Genomic DNA, 24,829 nt, shown 5'->3' with positions numbered 1-24,829 from the left:
GGAGAAAGCGTTGACTGTGTCACCTCAACTAGTCAGAGTTTCCCCTCAGGTTTCTGCAAGCCCATTGAGTAACTTTATTCTGGGAACTTTTAATCAGCCAATTAAAATGAAAGATTTTCCCTTTTATACCAAGGTATCAGGGACAGCTAGCTCCATGCTGAAATCAAGGTCAAACCCAGAGAAAAAGTAAACATGGTTGTCATGGTTCTTTTAAACCTTCCTGGTCATGAGAACCAAACAAATGCCAAGTGAGCAGTAAACCTAGACAAAGTATTTGTGGCAATATCAAAAAGAGCAGGTAAGTGAACTTCACCAAAGAAAGAGAACTGCTGACTGAAGGAAGGAGGAGAACACACACAGGGTAACTGCTTTCAACAAATTCTTGTCTAAACTGAGAACAGAGTATCTACACTGAAGTAGACCAAGTATGGGGAAACTTATTTTGTTTTTATTTTGGTCACTAAGAGAAACAACTGACCTTAAAAATTAGAAGCCTTCAGTGTGCAGGAAGAAGGGTTAAAAAGAAAACAATTAGAAGCCTACTTGAAAAATCAAAGAAGGGATTTAGAGAAAAATTACGAATATGATTATATCAAGTCCCTCCACTGGCTCCCCACTAACATTAGGATCAAATACTAACTACTGGTTATGAACATATAGGACCCTTCACAATACAACCAACACCTGCTTTGTATTCTCCTCGTCAGGCAGGTGTACTTAGCACTGTACCCATCTACCCATCCCTGCCCCATCCCCCCTGGCAGCTGGGACTACAGGTATATACCACCATGCCTGGCTAATTTTTGTATTTTTTGTAGAGATGGTGTTTTGCCATGTTACCCAGGCTGGCAACAAACTCATGGACTCAAGTGATCCACCTGCCTCGGCCTACCAAAGTGTTGAGATTATAGGCATGAGCCACTGTGCCCGGCCCTGGACACAGAGTTCTTTCAGGCCTGCCTACCTCAGCATATGCTATTGACTCTACCTAGAATGCCCATCCCTATCCTGTTTCTAAGAAAGGGGAAATCTTTCTTTAAGATCTATGGCAAATGTTACTACTTTGTCTGTGACACCTCCCCATCAGTCTCATAAGCAGCCAGTCTCTTCTCTACATTTCCATTGCACTTTGCACAAACTTCCATTTTTCACATGCACAGCAGTATCGTGACTGATTTTCTATCTCTCCAGATGGATCACATGCATTTTAAAAACACATTTTACAGCTTATTCATATATAGATCTCCAGCTCCAAATTTAGTTGCTCTGTACATAACAGGAACCTGATAAAGTTTGCTTAATAAATAAATAAAGGAAGGAAGCAAGCAATGTAAGCTTAAAAGTATATTTCCTGTTATAAAGAAGCTAAAAAGTAAACAGTGTCTAAAAAGTAAAAAGTATCTACTCCTGTGGTTTCAACCATTGCCTATAGGCTAATGGCTACTCAATCAGTAATTCTAGCCCAGCACTCAATGAGATTCAGAATAGAATATCCACCTTCCTATTCGATGGCTCAAAATAAGTTCAAAATTAATGAATCCTAAAGTGAACTCATCACTTTCTGTTTGTTTGTTTGTTTTTAGACATGGTCTTGCTCTGTCACCAAGGCTGGAGTGCAGTGGCATGATCATGGCTCACTGCAGCCTCAACCTCCCAAGTTCAAGTGATCCTCCTACCTAAGCCTCCCATGTAGCTGGGACTACAGGCATGAGCCATGATGCCCAGCTAATTTTTGTAGTTTCTGCAGAAATGGGATTTTGCCACGTTGCTCAGGCTAGTCTTTCAACTCCCAGGCTCAAGTGATCCACACCAGGGATGACAGGTATAAGGCACCACACCCAGCCTCATCACTTTCCTGTGCTTTTCCCTTTGATGTTCCCCAACCCGTTTCAGGGCCCTCCCAGTTGTCCAAGCCAGAAAATTAAGAGGCATCCTTCTCTTACTTTTGCTTCCTTCCTCACATCCAGTTATCAAGTCCTATTGATTGTTAACAATATTAAAAAGAAATAGGTACATGTCTTTCCATCCTTTCATCCTCAGAAACAGTAGAGTACACACTCTGGAGCTGGACTGGTGGAGCTCAAATCACTGATCCATCCCACTATCTAGCTGTACAAATATAGACAGGTTATTTAATCTCTCTGTGCCTCATCTTCCTTTTCCATAAGCAATTATAATAATAGAATAACTACCTCAAAGAGTTGTTGTTTTACATATATGCACTTAGAACCATATTAGGCTCACACTAAACATTAAATAAGGTGTTAGTTATTATAATTATAAGCTGGGCATAGTAGTTCACGTATGTAATCCTAACACTTTGGAAGACCAAGACAGGAGTGCCTAAGGCCAAGAGTTTGAGACCAGCTTGACCAACATACAAGACCCCATCTCTGTATAAAAATTAAAAACAAAAAAATAGCCTGAATAAAGTGGCTCACGCCTTTAATCCCAGCACTTTGGGAGGCTGAGGTAGGCAGATCACCTTAGGTCAGGTGTTCAAGACCAGCCTGGACAACACAGTGAAACCCTGACTCTACTAAAAATACAAAAATTAGCCAGGCATAGTGGTGCACGCCTATAGTCCCAGCTACTTGGAGGATGAGGCAGGAGAATCGCTTGAACCCAGGAGGCACAGGGTACAGTGAGCTGAGATTGCTCACTGTACTCTAGCCTGGGCGACAGAGCGAGACTCTGTCTCAAAAATAAAAATAATAATAATAAAAAAAAAAGTTGAGTGTGGTGGCACATGCCTGTAATCCCAGCTACTCAGGAGGCTGAGCAGGAGAACTGCTTGAACCTGGGAAACAGGCGTTGCAGTGAGCTGAGACTGCGCCACTGCATACCAGCCTGGGCAACAGAGCGAGACTCCATCTTAAAAAAAGGGGTGGGGGGGCTGGGTGTGGTGGCTCAAATCTGTAATCTCAGCACTCTGGGAGGCTGAGGCAGGTGGATCATGAGGTCACGAGTTCAAGACCAGCTTGGCCAAGATGGTGAAACTCCATCTCTACTAAAAATACAAAAATTAGCTGGGTGTGGTGGCACGTGCATGTAATCCCAGCTACTTGGGAGGATGAGGCAGGAGAATTGCTTGCACCCGGGAGGTAGAGGCTGCAGTGAGCTGAGATCCCCCACTGCACTCCAGCCTGGATGACAAAGCAAGACTCCATCTCAGAAAAAAAGAAAAGACAAAAATTATGACTGCATCAAAATTGGTCTCATCTTCTAATCTACTACTACTAAGCCTATTTAGTATGATCTGAACCCACTCCTCTATCCCACAATTAACTCCTCCCAAGCCTCATGCTAGCTATATCCCAGCTCGACTAACAGTCAATTACCAGCAGCTCCCAGACTTTAGGGAGAAGGATGGATCTGAATATGCCACACCACTACCTGAATCAAAGTTTCTCCCTCATTCCCTTTTATTATTATTTTTTAAATATTTATTTATTTATTTATTTTTGAGACAAGAGTCTCACTTTGTTGCCCAGGCTATAGAGTACAATGGCATGATCTTGGTTCACTGTAACCTCCGCCTCCTGGGTTCAAGGGATTCTTGTGCCTCAGTCACCATGTCTGGCTGATTTTTGTATTTCTTTTAGTAGAGATGGGGTTTCACCATGTTGGCCAGGCTGGTCTTGAACTCCTGACCTCAGGTGATCCACCTGACTTGGCCTCACAAAGTGCTGGGATTACAGGTGTGAGCCACTGGGCCTGGCCTCATTCCCTTTTAGTAATACTCACTATAATTAAAATTTGCCAGAGACAATCATATGTCAGGCACTTTGCTAAGCACTTTACATCAATTATCTGACAAAAGCCTTTCAACAAGCCTTTGAAGTATCTACTACTATCATTACCATTTACAGATAAGGAATTGAGGTCACAGAGGATGCAGGTTGCCCCAAGTTATACAGATAGGTCATGGAGGCTGTTGGACAGGATGCAGATTGCCCCAAGTTATATAGACAGGTCGCGGAGGCAGCTGGACTCCAGGCCCCAAGCTCTAGCTTGCCTTTCTTCACAGGAAGACTCTCACTGCTCCTTCAGAATTTAGTTGAGGAAATTAGAGAAATGTCCTACTCTGAGCCAAATACTTCCAATGTGCTACACCACAGTGGCCTGTGCTCATTTCTATCAAGTCACTTAATGTAGTCAATAATGATCCCTTTAATTCTCCACCCCTCACTAAATAGCGATCTCCCTAAGGACAGGGGCCATATCTGTCTTCAGGGATATCCACTAGCACAGTTCCTAGAACACAGCTCATGTTCAACAGATGGCAGATGAATATCCTAAAAGTGTCAAATTTACTTCCCTGGTTACATTCTCTTTGATAGTTAGAAAAGCTGTATCCTAAGCAGTCAAGAAACTGAAGCGGCCACAAAAAAAGAACAATATCACATCCTTTGCAGCAACATGAATGTAGCTGGAGGCCAATATCCTAAGTGAATTAATGCAGACACAGAAAAAAAATGTGTTTTCGCTTATAAGTGGGAGCTAAATATTGGGTACACACCAATGCAAAGACAGAAATAATAAACACCGAGGATTCCAAGAGTGGGGAGGAAGAGCACCAAAGGCTGAAAAACTACTTTGGGTACTACATTCACTACTTGGGCAATGGGATCATTAGAAGCCAAACCTCAGCATCACACAATATACTCATGCAATAAACGTGCACACGTGCCCCTTGAATCAAAAATTAAATTAATTTTTAAAAAATTGAGAGAAATATATTCTTCCCTTGATATAACTTTGCCCATTCAGAGCTGTGATGCTCTAGCATGTTAATTTTTAACATGCGTATTATACTTAAGGCCTTGCTAGTATCATCTGATGGGTATAAAGGAAACAACACAGGGATAAAAACAGTATTTTAAGCAACAACTGGCTAGGAAAAGGGCATAGGCAGTGCAGCAAGAGAGTAAAGAATGAAAACAGGACTCACCTCTGACTTCCAAGAGATCATTCCCTTTAACACAAACTCTGGACACTTAGAACTTAGGGAAGAATTTCCCCAAGGAACAAAGATGAGTACATTTTCAAGAGAAAAATTGAAACTAAAGTTTTACTTTTATAAAGGGGTGTTTTACTTGGCAAAATTTTTATATCAGAGTAGAAAAAAAATTATGAAGTGGGGTGTTCACCTGATTTGCATAAAAGGTGGCATTCACTCTCAGGAGACCATTGTGCTGATTTGTTTTAAAACATATACGTATTTACAGGCCAGTTATGGTGGCTCACACCTGTAATCCCAGCACCTTGGGAGGCGAAGGCAGCCAGATCATGAGGTCAGGAGATTGAGATCATCCTGGCTAACGCAGTGAAATCCTGTCTCTACTAAAAATACAAAAAATTAGTTGGGCGTAATGGCAAGCGTCTATAGTCCCAGCCACTCGGGAGGCTGAGGCAAGAGAATTGCTTGAACCCGGGAGGCAGAAACTGCAGTGAGCCAAGATCGCAACACAGTACTCCAGCCTGGGTGACAGAGCACGACTTCATCTCAAGAAGAAAAAAAAAAAGTATACTTATTTTCTATTTAATTGACTGTATGGCTTATGAGGTTTTCCTGATCACAAGGGGACTGGAAAACCAGGCACACAGTTGCTAGGAACACATGACCAGACATCAGAAAAGCAAGCATTAATACTGATTGGCTGACTGGTCTGTCCCAGGAGATAATCTTCCTCCAGTCCCTAAGTGGAGAATATAATTTTTCTTTTTACTTTCTGTGAATCAGAGCACTGAACAAAGTGTTAAACACATTAGAAAAATGATGACGTTAAAATAAAGGTTATCAAAACTTTCTATTAAGTAAGAAAGGGGTTAAATGAGAAAAACAATATTTTCCCGTGGTCATGGGAAAACATCTTTGACGTTTAGAGGTGACATGACCTACACTATTTCAAAGCAGAAGACATGTCTTACTATAGCACCCTAAACAAAACAAAATCTGGCACTAGAGAGGTAATTTCATCCCATTTAATTAGGAAAAAAAAAACTTCTCACAGAGTATTCTTCACAGTTATGAAATGCCTTTGAGTGTTTTTATGCAAAAGGTAACTAAACCTGCCAGGCAAGAATCATTTACCAGTAGATGAAAAGCAGCACTATATAAACCATGTATTCATTTCATACCTATCAATACATCAGTAATGCCATGGGTGCTCTGTTTACTCAGAGTCTTGCACCCAAGCAGCTAAAATATTCTGCAAACCAACAACGGCCACCCAAGTTAGGAGTCATAAGGAGGCTGAAGTGTTGCCACTCTTTTTAAAGAAAGGTGCCCAAAGTTGAATATTTTGTCTTATCAGCAAAATCATCCTTGAATTCAAGGACTATAGATGGAAATAACTAGTATTATAAGGTTCTTACTAGTACCTGATCTAGCCTCCACTTAACCACCCTTTATGCCTGAATGCATTAGTAAAGGGATGACTCCAACATAAAGCTCAAATAACATGAGAGTAGAAGGGACTCAGGGAGGTCTTTTAGTTCCAACAGATGAAGTGAGACAAAAATAAATAAATAAAATCACAACCGAGAGAAATTAAGGGACTTGGCTAATATTGATTAGCTGTCCTGGTAGTTACAGAATAGTTGGTGCAGGAACCTTGGACTCCAGATTCCAGCTGAAGCAAAGACCTCCTGATCACTTGAGCAGAGCATGAAAGTCATTCAATCTGTGCAGCCTGTTCTATTTCATGCAGTAAACAATGTAACTTAAAGCCCTTGAGCAGTGAAGCAGGCCTTAATGTTCTGTGCTTTACCAATGACAACTTTTAGGCATTTGGGGAGAATTACATTTCAAAGAAGGAATGAATCAAAAAGCAACACAGACACCATCTGCACTCACATTGATCATGGCATTGGATGTTATCCTAAAGAGTGTGGCTCGTTCGTTGACTTGTTTGATCTTTTCATTGCTCTCAGCAGGCAACTTCAGGGACTCCAGCTCACTGAGTGAACGCTGCAGAGCTGTGCCGTGCTTAGCTATCAAGTCATTGCACGTGCTCAAGTCCTCTACTTTGCTGGAGAGGGTACGAAGGGTATTCTGCAGCTCAGTCTTGTCAGTTTGTGAGACAGACTCTTCATCTCCTGACTCATCTGTAGGAATGGAAAGAAATGTTATATGATTCCAGCACCAGGAGTGAGATTTGGAACCCTACCTACACTGTCCAGAAACAAACCAACACTTCTCATGCTGTGTGCATTCTGACTGACTGAAAACTTGCCATTACCAGATGGTTTCTCTACAGTGTGGTCCACAGATCACCTGTACAACAAACACCTCAGGTGCTTCTTAAAGGGGCAGAGTCTTTAGGCCCACCCGTAAATATTTTTATTAAACTGGTGTGAGGCAAATCCCAGGAACTTGCCTTTCTAGTAAGCTGCCCAGGTAACTGAAACACACTGAAGTTTGAAAACTACTGACTACAGGACAGGATGGAAAAGCTGAAAGGCTCTTGGAATTGGTAATTAATTACTGAGCTCTTTAACTCTGGCCTGAGGATTCCTATCTAGTCCAAGCCAACTATTATTGCAAATCCACTGTCATCTGATAGGTGACTGATGGGATCTGTACTAAATGAGTTGAGAATCACAGTCTTTGTAGACAAAGTCCACATCACAAAAAAGTCCATTAATTTGTCTTCTGACGGACAGCATAGAAACTTCATGACTAAAGCCACCATGAAAACAATGCAAAAACTTACTTCAAACAGCTCTCCAATAATAAGTCAAGTAGAGAAGCTATGTTGTACATCTCACTATCATTTCTGTACTCAACACTTTGTAACTGCAAAGTGCTTTCCTAGCAGCGTCACTTCCTTTGGAGGAGCTAACATCAGCACTAAAATCAAAGCAAGAAAGAAAAAAAAAAAAAGAGGGAGAAAAGACCTGTGCTTTCTGCTAGACAGACAGACAGGGCCAAAGTCAAAATATAACTTACTACCAAAAAATTTACAAAGCAGTAAATTCTTCTTTCCCTGCTTAATGGACATTAAATACAGTACAGGAAATGGCAGGGGATAAGATAACAGACAAAGTCAGCAGGTGACCATCTCAGTCAGTTCTAGGTAAACAAGCTCAGTATGATTAAACTATCAACATATCAGGGGAAAATCCTACCATTTTCCTTGAAGCATAATAAAAACATAACTTGATTGCTTTTTTTAGTTAATTAGTACAGCAAAATGAAGATTTTTCATAGAAAATATCACATACACAGTTTTTAGCAGTCTACTAAAACTGTTTCAACTTAACTGAGAGTTAAGTAGGAAGATATCAGGAGAAAAAAGTATGAATAGATCCAAATTGTGAGATGTAATACTCCTAAGACTGACCCAGCAATAAAACAATTATGTCTCAAAATTTTAAGAGAGTCGATTGGCCTTAAAGGCAAAAGAACAACTGTTATGCCTCTAGTACAGAATTTTTCAACCTTGGCCAAATAATTATTTGTTTTGGCAGCTGTTGGGTATATTATATGAGGTTCAGCAGCATCCCAGGCCTCTACTCTCTAGATGCCATAGCACCTTCCTCCCTTCAGCTGTGACAGCCAAAAATGTCTCCAGACATTGCCAAATGTCCACTGGGGAGGCAGAATCAACCCCGGTTGAGAACCATCACTCCAGCAGAAAGACTGCATGATGACGAGACACTTGAGACATCTAGGAAATAGGTGATAATCAAATGACACAGCATAATGATGACAAAAAAAAAAAAATGTGTGCATAAAAGGGGTAAACAGAAAGGTCCCCAGGCATGGCGCTCTTTGCTCCTGACCTGATTCTGCCAGCATCTTCACAGCTTTGGCCTTGGCCAGTTCCAGGGCTGTCACCCAGCGCTGCCGCTCAACTTCTGAGCTAGCTTTCAGATGGTAGGTCTGAGCGCCCCCATTGGAAATGATGAAGTTGCAGGAGTCCTCTACGGTGATGTTGGCTGTGGCAAGGTTGATGGTACCACGGCAGGTATGTCTCATTTCTGCCTTTGATCTACAATAACAAAACAAAGACAAGTTAAACAGAAAGTTGATGGATGGTTTGTCCTTTATCACATTCCATTTCTTTTCATAACTCTGATCTCCCTGAAAATATAATAGTCTGAGGAATCAGCAAGTTCTAGTCCCTCAAACAGCTCCCTAAAATTCAAGAAACAATCAGTAGAGATTTCCTTTCAGAGCCTGTAAGTGCTGTTTCTGAGTCTTTTTTTTTTTTTTTTTTTTTTTTTTTTGCTTTGTTGTGCCTCTTACCATATGCTTTTTAGAAATAGGCTTTATAGGCCAGGCGCGGTGGTTCACGCCTGTAATCCCAGCACTTTGGGAGGCCAAGGTGGGCAGATCACCTGAGGTCAGGAGTTCCAGATCAGCCTGGCTAAAATGGTGAAACACCATTTCTACTAAAAATACAAAAAATTAACCGGGCACAGTGGCATGTGCCTGAAAGCCCAGCTACTTGGGAGGCTGAGGCAGGAGAATTGCTGGAACCCAGGAGACAGAGAGCCAAGATCATGCCATTGTACTCCAGCTTGGGCAACAAGAGTGAAGCTCTGTCTCAAAAAAAAAAAAAAAAAAAAGAAATAGGCTTTACTGAGGTATAACTACATGCAATGTTAATTCAGCAATTTTAAGCGTACAACTGAATTAGTTTTTACAAATATACCCAACTGTGTAACCACTACCACAATCCAGATGTAGAACATTTCTATCATCTCAGTAAGTTGCCTCATGCCCTTTGGCAGTCAGGAATTATCTTTTACTTAGCAAGTTATAAATTGCCCTATAACCTTGTACAACAGTCTCATTTCCTAAGAATAGCTCCATTTTATACATGCCAAGCCGTCTCGCTATAACTCAGCCCAAATGAGAACTGTTATATCATGCTTAGAATTATATTTCAGAAGTGTAAAGGAGCACATTTAAATGTTTCGAGTATGAAATATTGGCTATGGTTCAAACGATATGAAATAAGAATAGCAAGCTTTCTGGGGAGGTACAAAAGAATCACCAAGTGTTTTAATCTTTCAGGAATACGTTCATTCCTAACGTCCACCAAACTCTACTGGTGGGAACTCCTAAGCTGTCTATTAATAGCTAGGAAAGATTCAGCAGATCTGTTCTCAGAGGACTGGGTGTAAAAATTTTCCCGATCTCTAGTGACTGACAGTTCTATTAATAGACTAACTTTTGAACTTTACAGCATTACTTGGTGACAACAAGCTATAAGATACTTCACATAAAATACCAAGCTTCATATAAAATATCAAGATTCTAGCACTGTTGAGTGCCTAGCACAAACTGTGTCATTTCCCTACCACCCACTGGTTATGCCCAGGAACCTGCATGTTGAGACTGCAGTTTTCCCTGTCCAAATTGGAACACAGAGATCAAAGTCCTTTGCCAACTGCCACCGTACAAAGCAGAGCCATTTCCCTTTCAGTGGAGTCAAGCAGCCAACACACCTGGCACATCCAGAATTCCTGCATGCCAGAAATGGCACACACCCCATAAGATTTGGTATGTTTGAAAAAGTCTGTTTACTGCACTTAGGAAGACAGGTTTGCTGTTATTCAATTTCTCACATGAACTGTTCTTCCTTCCTCAAATGCACACATGAGTAGTATGAGAAGGCCAGAGGGGTCTCAATGGACTGGGCCATTTTCTATCTCCTGCACCTGCCACAATGTAACATGAGTGCCTGTTTTCTCTGTTCTTACCTCCCCACCCCCAAGCTTCAGTTACATTATGAATAATGCAGGCTGAATTACAGATGCACAGCTGACAGGCCTGCTCACCCATGTTTTCTACTCCAGGGGTACTACTTGGACCTTCTTCCACATTCCTCCTTACTGGAGCTTTTCACAAACCACTTCTCAGGAATCTCTTCTGCCTGGGTCATCATTGTAAACTAAGGAAGTTTCTCAAATTTCAAAAGGTCTGTAAGCAGTTTAAAAAATATCAAGGAACTCTGGGAGTAAGACAGGCTTGATCTCCGAGCTCTTGGGTTTGGGCAGATACACCTGTGATTATAAATGATTAGTGTAGAAGCTGGAAAGACATGAATCTCAGGGTACAAGATAGGCTCTTCAGGCACTACAATATTAGGTGGTATTTTCTGGCCAGAAAGTTTTTCCCTTAAAAGGCTAGCTGAAATAGTAATTCAATCTCTAGAATCTAGCCAGGAAAACCAATACTATGGCCTGTCACAATGTTTCTGGAAGAGCTATGATTCTATGTAAGATTTTAAGTAACGGGACATCTAAGTAGCTGGGTCGGTAAGGAAGCACAGGATAGGTAAAAAGAAGGAAGTGGTTTGCCAAGGCCTATTAGGATATCTCATCAGAGGATGGGTCTAGGAAGTACACAATCCCACTTAAAAGGAAAACAGTATTTTGGAAACAGCATACATAAGAAACTGCAGGTTTTAGAGCTACGAAAAGCTGGAGGAATGACAACTTCTCTAAATAGTTGTTTACACAGAAGATGAAAAGCAAAAGAACCCTGCAGGAAAAAATAAACTGCCAGTATACTTGATAGGAAGTATTTCAGTGCAATTTTGAGGGTAGCACACAGATTGATAACTCTCTGGATCCTGCTGCTTGGTTTGTTGTGGGTGGGACCAACCTAAGTTGTTTAGGGCAGGCCTATCGCATATTTCCCAATATGTAGTTGGTATGTTTTGGAAGGAGTTTTATCTCTAGTCAGACAGGTACCACCAGCTCTTGTAAGGGAGAAGTTAAAAGGGATAACAAATACTTGAAGACAACATATAAGTTATTAGTGTCTAAGATCACTACTGGTCAACACTAGTACTGATCAAAGAATCAATTGGCCTGGAAAGTGGATCTGGTAAGAACTTGGATGAGAAATGACCACATATGAAGGCCATGAAATGATACACAATTTTTGAAAATGCAAAATCAGTATTGACTTGAGACCCAAGTCAGGATATAAATCAATTAAACATTAAAATGATGGTGAATAATAACGGGAGAACACAAACTTGAATGAGAGAAAAATCTGGGGAAATTAAAATTTTAGATTTGTAATTTAAGTTTAAATTGATAGTCCTGGATAAGTAGTTTAAAAGGGTTATAATTAAAATCAGCTCTGAATACAGTAACGCAAATGAAATACACAATTATTCACAACTGTTGATTAAGCAGTGAGGCATTTTCCACTGTAAGAGGACAGGTGAGAATGTGTTCCTGCCAACAACCTCCAACTTCCACCTTCAATTTCCCCTCAAAATTCTCTAAGAGCCAACACAGTGGAGTTGATGGAAAGAAGACTTGTTTAGCCTAACTCTCCGGGTAGCAGAATGATTCCTGGCAAAGGAAAAGAAATATAGAGTGAGCTACTCCTCAGCATCAGTGTTTTTTTGGTCTCAAAGAGGATGCTCTTCAGAAAAAAAATATTTCAATTGGAATATCATTAGGCAAAATATCCCTTAAGGAAGACTTTTATACTTTTTGTATAAAATACACACAGTGAGCATGATCCATAAAATTACTTGCTATTGATAAGCAATTATCTCTGTAACCGACTGATTCATTTAACACTAACCTGAGTTTTAGGTTAGATTGGTGTGAACAGAAGTAATTTCAAATCCCAACTCCTCCAAAACCTTGAGAAAGTTGCCCATGCTAAGTCTGCTTTCCTCATCAGTAAGATGGGAATATTTCCCAACTCTTAGGGTTGTTGCTGGGAATCAACAAAATACTGTAATGAAATACTGTATATAAAACACCCAGACACATTGTCCAGCCCTCAGGAAACGTTTACCCCCATCCCCAAATCACCTATCTTTAACTCCTCTATCCTTTTTAGCCCAAAAGCATGCTATGTGATGGCCAGGTTACGAGTCACCATAAATACATATTAAACAGTCAAAAATAAACCTTGTTGAACAGAAGTAATCATACCAAAGACATGGATCCTTCTTTTAATAAAAGTTAATCCTAACTATCCGAAAATCACAGAAATATTGGACAAAACACTTAATCATTTCCACGGGAGGAGGTGAGACAAGAATAAAAGTAGCACTGGGGTGCACATCTCCATTCTGGGCTGTCCGGAGGCGAGGGCGTAGGCAAAGTCTTGGAAGAGACAAGGCAGAAAGGGGACAGAACACCAAAGCCAACGTGTGTGATGCCATTGTGTCTGAATGTGAAGGGAGCAAGGACGGGCACATCAAGAGCTACGAATAACCTTGAGTTTTGGAGACTGGGCACTGACAGGTACAACTTGGGACTTCCACTGTAAGTTCCTAGGGAGGAGTGTCTCGGGTTTGCTCTGCTTGTATGTGTTCCCTTAGTGCCTACACCAGTACCTTGCTTACAGAATTAATAATTGCACCCGTGTGCTGGTGGAAATACAATGGAAGAACAGACGCTCTCCAAACAAATGCTGATTGGAAAGGCCGGGAGCAAGGGGAAGATATGGCACCAAGGGTAGGTAACGCGAGAGGAGGGGAGGGCGGGTGTGCGTCCAGGGGCTTTTCACTTTCGTGACAGTGGGCTCCGGCCCCAGGGTCAATCTGCACATATGACGAAAAGGGGCCTGGGGCGACCCTGGCTGCGGTGCCAGCTGGCGGGAATGACGGCACCGGGACTGTCGGCAGCGATGGTGGAGGCAAGGTGAGCGACGGCGCCCCGGAAGCAGTTACCTGTAGTAGCTCAGGAGCCCGTTGCTCAGCACGAACCACCGCCGCTGGTAGCCTTTGATATAATTGGTCCATTTGAAGAGCCAGCCCTCTCGAGCCGAGCCCGAACCCCCAGCGCCCGAGCCCCCAGTCGGCGGCGCAGGGGCCGAGCCAGCCGCCGCCACTCCCCCGGCCCCGGGGCCCGGGCCTCCCGTCGCCGCCGCGGCTACCGTCCCTGACGCGGCCCCGGAGCCTGGCCCCGCGTCTCCGCGGCCGCCGCCTGCTCCCACCACTGGGGGACCGGCGCCGCCGCCGCCAAGTGCTGCAATGGCTGCCGGGCCTGGCCCCACCACTCCTCTCAGCTCCGTCGCCGCCATGAGCCGCCGCCGCCTGGAGATACAGGACCGGAACCGCCTACGAGACCCGCCGTCGCCGCCCGGAGCGCCCCACAAGGCTAGCGCATCAGCCACCGCTGCGCAGCGTCCCCGCCCCGCCAGGCCAGCCGGGGGGAGGAGGGCTCGGCCGCCGGGAAGGAGGACGTCGATTGGTGCTGCTGAATGTCACTTGCGGAAGACCCCGCGGACATTGGCATTTCTCTCGGGCCTGTCATTCTACAGCGCCCAGTGAGAGCCTGGGGTGGGACGCGTCCGCCAGTCCCACCGTTGATTGGTTCAGATAAAAGCCAATCAGATATATGAAGAAGCTCATTGGTGCTTTCCTGAAGTTTCCAGCGCTCAGGGAGGACGGGAGAATGCGGGGTGCCCGACCAGTCTGATTACCGATTGGCTGGTGTTTCCGCCACTCATTTCAGTTTATGCTTCTGTCACTGCCACGTCACCCCCTCCCATCACTTCTCATCATCCTTTTCCGCCCTTAAGGATTGGTGGTTTACGGTATCAGCTGCTCCACCTTTTCTACCATTTACTGAACGAGTTGAGGAAAAAGGGAAGGAATCTCGTCTTCGCATCCACATTTTCTTTTTTTTATTGGTAGGCACCTATGCCACTCTCGTGGTGGAGAGGCGGGGCAATAGTTGGAGATGATTGGTTCTGAGAATTGGCTGTGAAAGCGGCATTGCTGACCAATGAGAGAGAAGTAATATGAGAGGGGCAGGCCGGGGCAACCAATGAAATCCGAGAAGACCAGCTGGGGGCGTGTTCGCTGCTTCCAGCGTTTGGGAAGCTGGTGGGAGGTGAAAGTGACTCGGCCTCTTAAAAGCTTTTTTTTTGTGTGACGTGGGTGTGATGTCGTGTTCCCTTTTCTGAATTAAGACCTTCATAGTTTCTTTTTAGGAAGAGCCTGGCAGACAGAGTAACTCTCGATAATCAGCCCCCGCCTGAGGCTCCCTTGAAGGACCCCCCCTTCGAACTCAAAGCTGGAGACCGAGATTCCAGGGGTGTCCAGAAGTAGCTTCTCCAGTCCCTTCCTGGACACGTGGTCCCCTCGTTCCCTTCCCTGGTTTGCTCTTTGTCGCTCCACACCCCTTGTGTTTTGATTCTGGAATGTCATATGCCTCTACTAATTCTGTCCCCTTCAGAATGGGGACCTGACTTATGTGTCTCTTCTAGGCCAAAACGCCCTTGGCTCTAGCATCACAGATGCCCTGTATATGCTTAACTTTGGACAGAAAATTATTTTTTTGTATCTTGAAACTGATACAGTTGTACATATTTTCAGGGATCCATCTGATATTTTGATATATGTATTCAATGTATGATGATCAAATCAGTGTAATTGAGATATCCATCATCTCAAACATTATCTTTGTGTTAGGAACATTTTCTGCTATGAGTTCTCTTGTAGCAGAAAATTGTTATTTTTGATCAACTGACTATTCACACATTTGTGAAGATTACAAATCCAGTAACTAATGTAACATTTAAATGTAAGCTATTGTTGCAAATGTAGCCCAAAGCGCTGTACTTTGGGGAATCCAGCATCTGCTACATTTTTCTAGTTTGAACAGGCAATAGAAATAGCTGTTAGATACTGTAAAAGAAATTGAATTTCTTTGGCAATATGCTTCCCAGTGTCAATAAATTAAAGTATCTTTTTTTAGAAAGTGGTTTCAAAAGAAGAGAAGTATTTATTGAATTCTGGAGAGAGAATACTCTAAAAATCTGCCATTTTTAGGGCGAGGCGCAGTGGCTGATGCCTGTAATCCCAGCACTTTGGGAGGCTGAGGCAGGCGAATCACGAAGTCAACAATTGAGACCATCCTGGCCAACATGGTGAAACCCCGTCTCTACTAAAAATACAAAAATTAGCTGGGTGTGGTGGTGCCCACTGGTAGTCCCAGCTACTCTGGAGGCTGAGGCAGGAGAATCACTTGAACCTGGGAGGCAGATGTTGCAGTGAGCCAAGATAGTGCCACTGCACTTTAGCCTGGCAACACAGTGAGACTCTGTCTCAAAAAAAATAATAATAAAATAAAAATTAAACAATCTGCCATTTTTACTATCAGGGATCATTTCTATAGCTTATTACTAGTGAATTTCTCTGACTGTATAGAGCAAAATAAAATCTGTTAGATGTAGGTTATTTGGGATTAATTTTTTTTAAAACTAAACTAGAGTTAATCCATTTAGGCTTGAGTCCTGCTTTTGCTGTTTACTGGCTCTGTGACTTTTAGAAAATTGTTTAAGCACTCCCAGTCTCAGTTTTCACTTCTGTTAAACAGGAATAAAACCTCGCAGGAATGCGGTTGTGATTAAGTGTGTTTGAATGTGTTTGATAAACTGCAAATAGCTACAAACATGTGAGTTGTGCTGCCAAACACATCTCACAGGTTACTTGCCATCACAAAGGAGAAATGTACCTTTGCAACAGGGAGATCTGGCAGTCCCCACCTTAACTCAATTATCCAGTTTAATATCAGTAACCCTTAGACAACCAGCATTTTTATGAGATTCCCAGTGTGCTGCAGCATGAAATATACAGCATTACTTAATGGTGTTTTCTTGCCAAAAATACTGAAAATGAATCCAATCAAGGCTTTGGATCTAAGCTCCAGTTTACAAGGCCTGGAGGAACCAGTTAAACAATATCCCCAAGTAGATAATCGGATAAATCAAGAACTGGAAGCATTCTGTAAGACAACTACTTTATAGAAGATAAAATATAAAGATCAAAGAAAATCAATGCCATAAAAAATGGTCAGAGGTGATTGTTCTAAATTTGAAAAAACTTAGACACAATCAAATGCTTGACTGGATTCTGGTTCTAGAAAAGAAGCCTTTTAGACATTTTTGAGACAATTGGGGAAATTTAAAAATGGACTGGTATTAGATGTTAGTTATTACATTTGTTCATTGTAATAATGGTATGCTGTATGGGGGAAACATCTTTACAACTTGGAGAAACATAGGAATGAAGAGTTATGATATCTGCAACTCTCTTTAAAATGGTTCAGCAAAAAAGAAAGAGACCAATCTGAGCAACATAGGTAAACCTCTGTCTCTACCAAAAACAAAACAACAAAATTAGCTGGGCATGGTGGCATGAACCTGTAGTCCCAGGTACTTAGGAGACTGAGGTGGGAGGATTGATTGAGCCCAGGAGGTTGAGGCTGCAGTGAGCTGTGATCGCGCCACTGTACTCCGGCCTGGGTGACAGAGGGAGGCCCAATCTCACACACACACACAGCACCAAGGAAAGATACATACTTTGAAATGCAAACACATACATCTATCTGTCTGTCTGTCTGTCTACCCTCCAACCTACCTACCTATCAAGCAAACATGCCATGGCAAAATATTAATTGTTAAATCTATGTGGTAAGTGTATAGGTGTTTACTATTATTTTTAATTTTATTGTATTTTTTTCCCATTTATTTTATTGCACTTTCGGTTTTGGGGTACATGTGAAGAACATGCAAGATTGTTGCATAGGTAAACATGTGGCAGTGTGATTTGCTGCCTTCCTCCCCATCACCTACATCTGGCATCTCTCCCCTTGCTGTCTCTCCCCAGCTCCCCAACCCCCACCATCCCTCCCCTATTTCCCCCCAACTGACCCCAGTGTGTAGTGCTCCCTCCCTGTGTCCATGTGTTCTCATTGTTCAACACCCGCCTATGAGTGAGAACATGCGGTGTTTGATCTTCTGCTCTTCTGTCAGTTTGCTGAGAATGATGGTTTCCAGGTTCATCCATGTCCCTACAAAGGACACAAACTCATCGTTTTTGATGGCTGCATGATATTCCATGGTGTATATGTGCCACATTTTCCCTATCCAGTCTATTGTCGATGGGCATTTGGGTTGGTTCCAGGTCTTTGCTATTGTAAACAGTGCTGCAATGAACATTCGTGTGCACGTGTCCTTATAGTAAAACGATTTATAATCCTTTGGATATATACCCAGTAATGGGATTGCTGGGTCAAATGGAATTTCTATTTCTAGGTCCCTGAGGAATCGCCACACTGTCTTCCACAATGGTTGAACTAATTTACACTCCCACCAACAGTGTACAAGTGTTCCTATTTCTCCACATCCTCTTCAGCATCTGTTGTCTCCAGATTTTTTAATGATCGCCATTCTAACTAGCGTGAGATGGTATCTCAATGTTGTTTTGATTTGCATTTCTCTGATGACCAGTGATGATGAGCATTTTTTCATATGTTTGTTGGCCTCATGTATGTCTTCTTTTGTAAAGTATCTGTTCGTATCCTTTGCCCACTTTTGAATGGGCTTGTTAGTTTTTTTCTTGTAAATCTGTTTTAGTTCTTTGTAAATTCTGGATAACAGCCCTTTGTCAGATGGGTAAACTGCAAAAATTTTTTCCCATTCTGTTGGTTGCTGATTCACTCTAATGACTGTTTCTTTTGCTGTGCAGAAGCTGTGGAGTTTGATTAGGTCCCATTTGTCTATTTTGGCTTTTGTTGTCAATGCTTTTGGTGTTTTGGTCATGAAGCCCTTGCCTATGCCTATGTCCTGAATGGTTTTGCCTAGATTTTCTTCTAGGGTTTTTATGGTGTTAGGTCTTATGTTTAAGTCTTTAATCCATCTGGAGTTAATTTTACTGTAAGGTGTCAGGAAGGGGTCCAGGTTCTGCTTTCTGCACATGGCTAGCCAGTTTTCCCAACACCATTTATTAAACAGGGAATCCTTTCCCCATTGCTTGTTTTTGTCTGGTTTGTCAAAGATCAGATGGTTGTAGATATGTTGTGTTGCCTCCGAGACCTCTGTTCTGTTCCATTGGTCTATATCTCTGTTTTGGTACCAGTACCATACTGTTTTGATTACTGTAGCCTTGTAGTATAGTTTGAAGTCTGGTAGTGTGATGCCTCCCGCTTTGTTCTTTTTGCTTAGAATTGACTTGGCTATGCGGGCTCTCTTTTGGTTCCATATGAAGTTTAAGGTGGTATTTTCCAGTTCTGTGAAGAAGGTCATTGGTACCTTGATGGGGATAGCATTGAATCTGTAAATTACTTTAGGCAGTATGGCCATTTTCATGATATTGATTCTTCCTAACCTTGAACATGGAATGTTTCTCCATCTGTTTGTGTCCTCTCTTATTTCGTTGAGCAGTGGCTTGTAGTTCTTCTTGAAGAGGTCCTTTACATTCCTTGTTAGTTGTATTCCTAGGTATTTTATTCTCTTTGTGGCAATTGTGAATGGAAGTTTGTTCTTGATTTGGCTCTCTTTAAGTCTGTTATTGGTGTATAGGAATGCATGTGATTTTTGCACATTGATTTTATATCCTGAGACTTTGTTGAAGTTGCTTATCAGTTTCAGGAGATTTGGGACTGAGTCGATGGGGTCTTCTAGATATACAATCATGTCATCTGCAAATAGAGACAATTTGACTTCCTCCTTTCCTATTTGAATACCCTTTATTTCTTTTTCTTGCCTGATTTCTCTGGCTAGAACTTCTAGTACTATATTGAATAGGAGTGGTGAGAGAGGGCATCCTTGTCTAGTGCCAGATTTCAAGGGGAATGCTTCCAGCTTTTGCCCATTCAGTATGATATTGGCTGTTGGTTTGTCATAAATAGCTTTTATTATTTTGAGATACGTTCCATCGATACCTAGCTTATTGAGGGTTTTTAGCATAAAGGGCTATTGAATTTTGTCGAAGGCCTTCTCTGCATCAATTGAGATAATCATGTGGTTTTTGTCTTTGGTTCTGTTTATGTGGTGAATTATGTTTATAGACTTGCGTATGTTGAACCACCCTTGCATCCCGGGGATGGAGCCTACTCAATCATGGTGGATAAGCTTTTTGATGTGCTGTTGCAATCGGCTTGTCAGTAGTTTATTGAAGATTTTTGGATCTATGTTCATCATGGATATTGGCCTGAAGTTTTCTTTTCTTGTTGAGTCTCTGCCGGGTTTGGAATCAGGATGATGTTGGTGTCATAAAATGATTTGGGAAGAAGTCCCTCTTTTTGTATTGTTTGGAATAGTTTCAGAAGGAATGGTACCAGCTCCTCTTTGTATGTCTGGTAGAATTCGGCTGTGAACCCGTCTGGACCTGGGTTTTTTTTGGGGTGGTAAGCTCTTAATTGCTGCCTCAACTTCAGACCTTGTTATGGGTCTGTTCAGCGTTTCGGCTTCTTCCTAGTTTAGGCTTGGGAGGAGGCAAGTGTCCAGGAATTTATGCATTTCTTCCAGGTTTACTAGTTTATGTGCATAGAGTTGTTTGTAATAATCTCTGATGATGGTTTGAATTTCTGTGGAATCTGTGGTGATATCCCCTTTATCATTTTTTATTGCGTCAAATTGGTTATTCTCTCTTTTCTTTTTTATTAATCTGGCTAGTGGTCTGTCTATTTTGTTGATTTTTTCAAAAAACCAGCTCCTGGGTTTATTGATTTTTTGAAGGATTTTTTGTGTCTCTATCTCCTTCAGTTCTGCTCTGATCTTAGCTATTTCTTGTCTTCTGCTAGACTTTGAGTTTTTTTGATCTTGCTTCTCTAGCTCTTTTAATTTTGACGATAGGGTGTCAATTTTTGATCTCTTCTTGCTTCTCATGTGGGCACTTATTGCTATGTATTTTCCTCTAGAGACTGCTTTAAATGTGTCCCAGAGATTATGGTATGTTGTGTCTTCATTCTCATTGGTTTCGAAGAACATCTTTATTTCTGTCTTTATTTCATTGTTTATCCAGTCAACATTCAAGAGCAAGTTGTTCAGTTTCCATGAAGCTGTGTGGTTCTGGGTTAGTTTTTGAATTCTGAGTTCTAACTTGATTGCACTGTGGTCTGAGAGACTGTTTGTTATGATTTCCATTCTTTTGCATTTGCTGAGGAGTGATTTACTCCCAATTCTGTGGTCAGTTTTAGAGTAGGTGTGATGTGGTGCTGAGAAGAATGTATGTTCTGTGGATTTGGAGTGAAGAGTTCTGTAAATGTCTATTAGGTTTGCTTGGTCCAGGTCTGAGTTCAAGTCCTGGATATCCTTGTTAATTTTCTGTCTGGTTGATCTGTCTAATATTGACAATGGGGTGTTAAAGTCTCCCACTATTATTGTGTGGGAGTCTAAGTCTCTTTGTAAGTCATTAAGAACTTGCCTTATGTATCTGGGTGCTCCTGTATTGGGTGTGTATATATTTAGGATCGTTAGCTCTTCTTGTTGCATTGATCGTTTTACCATTATGTAATGTCCCTCTTTGTCTCTTATGATCTTTGTTGCTTTAAAGTCTAATTTATCGGAGACGAGAATTGCAACTCCTGCTTTTTTTTGCTCTCCATTTGCTTGGTAAATCTTCCTCCATCCCTTTATTTTGAGCCTTTGTGTATCCTTGCATGTGAGATGGGTTTCCTGGATACAGCACACCGATGGGTTTCGGCTTTTTATCTAATTTTCCAGTCTGTGTCTTTTGATTGGGGCATTTAGTCCATTTACATTTAGGGTTAATATTGTTATGTCTGAATTTGATACTGCCATTTTGGTGCTAGCTGGCTGTTTTGGCTGTTAGTTGATGCAGATTCTTCATTGTGTTGATTCTCTTCATCATTTGGCATGTTTTTGGAGTGGCTGGTACTGGTTGTTCCTTTATATGTGTAGAGCCTCTTTCAGGAGCTCTTGTAAAGCTGGCCTGGTAGTGATGAAATCTCTGAGTACTTGCATGTTCACAAAGGATTTTATTTTTCCTTCACTTATGAAGCTTAGTTTGGCTAGATAGGAGATTCTGGGTTGAAAGTTCTTTTCTTTAAGGATGTTGAATATTGGCCCCCACTCTCTTCTGGCTTGTAGGGTTTCTGCTGAGAGATCTGCTGTGAGTCTGATGGGCTTCCCTTTATGGGTAACCCGACCTTTCTCTCTGGCTGCCCTTAGTATTTTCTCCTTCATTTCAACCCTGGTGAATCTGACGATTATGTGCCTTGGGGTTGCTCTTCTTGACGAATATCTTTGTGGTGTTCTCTGTATTTCCTGGACTTGAATGTTTGCCTGCCTTTCTAGGTTGGGGAAGTTTTTCTGGATAATATCCTGAAGAGTATTTTCCAGCTTGGATACATTCTCTTCGTCGCATTCAGGTACGCCTATCAAACGTAGATCAGGTCTTTTCACATAGTCCCACATTTCTTGGAGACTTTTTTCATTCCTTTTTGCCCTTTTTTCTGTATTCTTGCCTTTCCGTTTTATTTCATTGAGTCGATCTTCGACCTCTGATATCCTTTCTTCTGGTTGGTCAATTCGGCTGTTGATACTTGTGCATGCTTCGTGAAGTTCTCGTGTTGTGTTTTTCAGCTCCATCAATTCACTTATATTCCTTTCTATTTTGTCCATTCTTGTTAGCATTTCCTCAAGTCTTTTTTCAAGGTTCTTAGTTTCTTTGCATTGGGTTAGAACATGTTCTTTTAGTTCACAGAAGTTTCTTACTACCCACCTTCTGAAGTCTGATTCTGTCATTTCATCACACTCATTCTCCATCTAACCTTGTTCCCTTGCTGGTGAGGAGTTGTGATCCCTTGTAGCAGGAGAGGTGTTCTGGTTTCAGGTGTTTTCATCCTTTTTGCGCTGGTTTCTTCCCATCTTTATGGATTTATCCACCTGTCGTCTTTGTAGTTGCTGGCTTTCAGATTGGGTCTCTGAGTGGACGTTCTGTTTGTTGATGATGAGGTTATTTCTGTTTCTTGGTTTTCCTTCTGACAGTCTGGCCCCTCTGCTGTAGGTCTGCTGAGGTCCAGTCCAGGCCCTGCTTGCCTGGGGATCACCTGCAGCAGCCTCTGAGCTTTCACTGGGAGCTGCAATCCTGAGCTGTTCCTAAACAGCCATCTTGGATCCAATCCTCTGTATTTTTTTAAAAAAGGTTTTGAAAGACTAGTTTGAGCTACTGTTGTTACCCAACACTGCCTCCAGAATACAGACCAGAATTTTTGGCCTGGCAAATGAGGCCCATGACAATCTGATGTCACCTCTCCTTTCCAGCCCTCTCTTTTTTTTTTTTTTTTTTTTTTTTTTGAGATGGAGTCTTGTTCTGTCACCTAGGCTGGAGTACAGTGGCACAATCTCAGCTCACTGCAACCTCTGCCTCCCAAGTTCCAGTTTCAAGCGATTCTCCTGCCTCAGGCTCCGGAGTAGCTGGGATTATAGGCGTGCAACACCACGCCTGGCTAATTTTTTTATTTTTAGTAGAGTTGGGGTTTCACCATATTGGCTGGGCTGGTCTCTGGTGGCTCACGCCTGGCGTCTCTGTTTTGCATTGGTGTACTCTGTGCTCCAGTTAAATTGACCCACACATCTTTTTCCACATTCTCAAACTGATGCCTTTGTGTATGCTTTCCCTCCATTAAATGCCCAGTGAACTCCCTACACAGAATTTCCTCTGATTTTTTTGGCTAAAAGTAATGCCCCATCCTCAGGACTTGCAGAGTTTCCTGTAATGTTAATTGTCTTGCCTGATAATTATGTATGTTTCAGTCATATCTCCCCTACTAGAGGGTCAATTTCTCTAATGTATAATCTGTATGTATTTCATCCATGGTTCCCCCATCACAGCACACAACCTAGCATACTCATCTATTTAACAAATATTTATCAAGTATCTATTATATATCTTCAGGCCTGAGCCAAGTCTTGGGGACAAAGTAGTGAATATACGAATAGGCTCTGGCTCCTTGTGAAATGTAAAGAATCTTAGGGATATACACAGTATTTGTAGTGAAAAAATATACACAGTAATTATTCACATATGTACAGCAATATGGAGGACAAGAAGGCTATGAAAGAATAACAGGTGTAACCTGTCAAAGAGAGATAAACTCTGTTTAAGCTGCCCTCTAGGGACTGGGAGGAGTAAGCAAAGGAAACAAATCAGTCATTCTTTTTCTTTTTCCTTTCTTTTCTTTTTTCCTCAGTCATTTTTGTGTGAAGGCCTGAGGAGGGAAAGAGAGGCAGTACCCGAGGTGGGTCCATAAGCCACAGAGAGTGAAAATCCCAAAGGGCCATCAGACCTCAAAAGGAGTTCAACTTTTATTCTCAGTGCAACAGGAAGCAACTGAAGGAATTAGAGTAAGTGACTCCAATTCATTCTTTTCCCCTTTCTTCCTTCCTTTTCCCTCTCTTTCTTTCTTTCTCTCTCTCTCTCTTTCTTTCTTGTCTCTCCCTTCCTTCCTTCCTTTCTCTCTCCCTGTCCGTCTTTTTTTTTTTTTGGGGGCAGGACCTTGCTCTGTCATCTAGGCTAGAGTATAATGATGTAATTATAGTTCACTGCAAACTCCTAGGCTTAAGTAATCCACTTGCCTCAGCCTCCCAAATAGTTAGGGCTACAGGCATGTATCACCATGCCTAGGTAATTTTAAATTTTTGTAGAGACAGGGTCTTGCTATGTTACCCAGGCTGCTCTCAAACTCTTGGCCTCAACTGATCCTCCCACCTCAGCCTCGCAAAGTGTTGGGAGTGGAGCCACCATGCCTGGCCTCAATTCTTGTTTAAAATTATCACCGGCTGATGTGTGGAATCACAGGAGTGGAGAGGGACAGCAATGAGAAAATTCCGACCATCTTTTTTTTTAAGATGGAGTCTCACACTGTCGCCTGGGCTGGAGTACAGTGGCACCATCTCAGCTCACTGCAATCTCCACCTCCCAGGTTCAAGTGATTCTCCTGCCTCAGCCTCCTGAGTAGCTGGGATTACAGATGCCCACCATTACACCTGGCTAATTTTTTTTGTATTTTTAGTCGAGGCAGGGTTTCACTATGTTGGTCAAGCTGGTCTTGAACTCCTGACCTTATG

The 24,829-nt window shown here is 42.1% G+C and overlaps 1 protein-coding gene and 1 long non-coding RNA gene across 2 annotated transcripts in view; one reads left to right on the top strand and one right to left on the bottom strand.

The window, feature by feature from the left end:
- OSBP (oxysterol binding protein) overlaps positions 1 to 14,501 on the bottom strand; it is a 47,840-nt gene extending 33,339 nt beyond the window's left edge. The window contains exons 1-3 of the mRNA XM_032283322.1: positions 13,674 to 14,501; positions 8,794 to 9,002; positions 6,863 to 7,113 (exon numbers count right to left, since the gene is read on the bottom strand). Coding sequence (XP_032139213.1) covers positions 6,863 to 7,113; positions 8,794 to 9,002; positions 13,674 to 14,026 — 813 coding nt within the window. The 5' untranslated portion in view covers positions 14,027 to 14,501. The remainder of the gene's footprint in view (positions 1 to 6,862; positions 7,114 to 8,793; positions 9,003 to 13,673) is intronic.
- LOC116554995 lies at positions 14,366 to 15,711 on the top strand. The gene is made up of 2 exons (XR_004270339.1): positions 14,366 to 14,841; positions 14,942 to 15,711. It is a non-coding gene; the product is annotated as an uncharacterized LOC116554995 (long non-coding RNA).
- The last annotated feature ends 9,118 nt before the right edge of the window (positions 15,712 to 24,829 follow it).

This window comes from Sapajus apella, unplaced genomic scaffold, assembly GCF_009761245.1.
Source record: "Sapajus apella isolate SASKATOON/1434 unplaced genomic scaffold, GSC_monkey_1.0 scaffold14, whole genome shotgun sequence".
NCBI classification, from domain to species: domain Eukaryota; kingdom Metazoa; phylum Chordata; class Mammalia; order Primates; family Cebidae; genus Sapajus; species Sapajus apella.
Note: the sequence above shows the minus strand (reverse complement) of the source record. Positions and strands in the feature narration are given on the sequence as shown.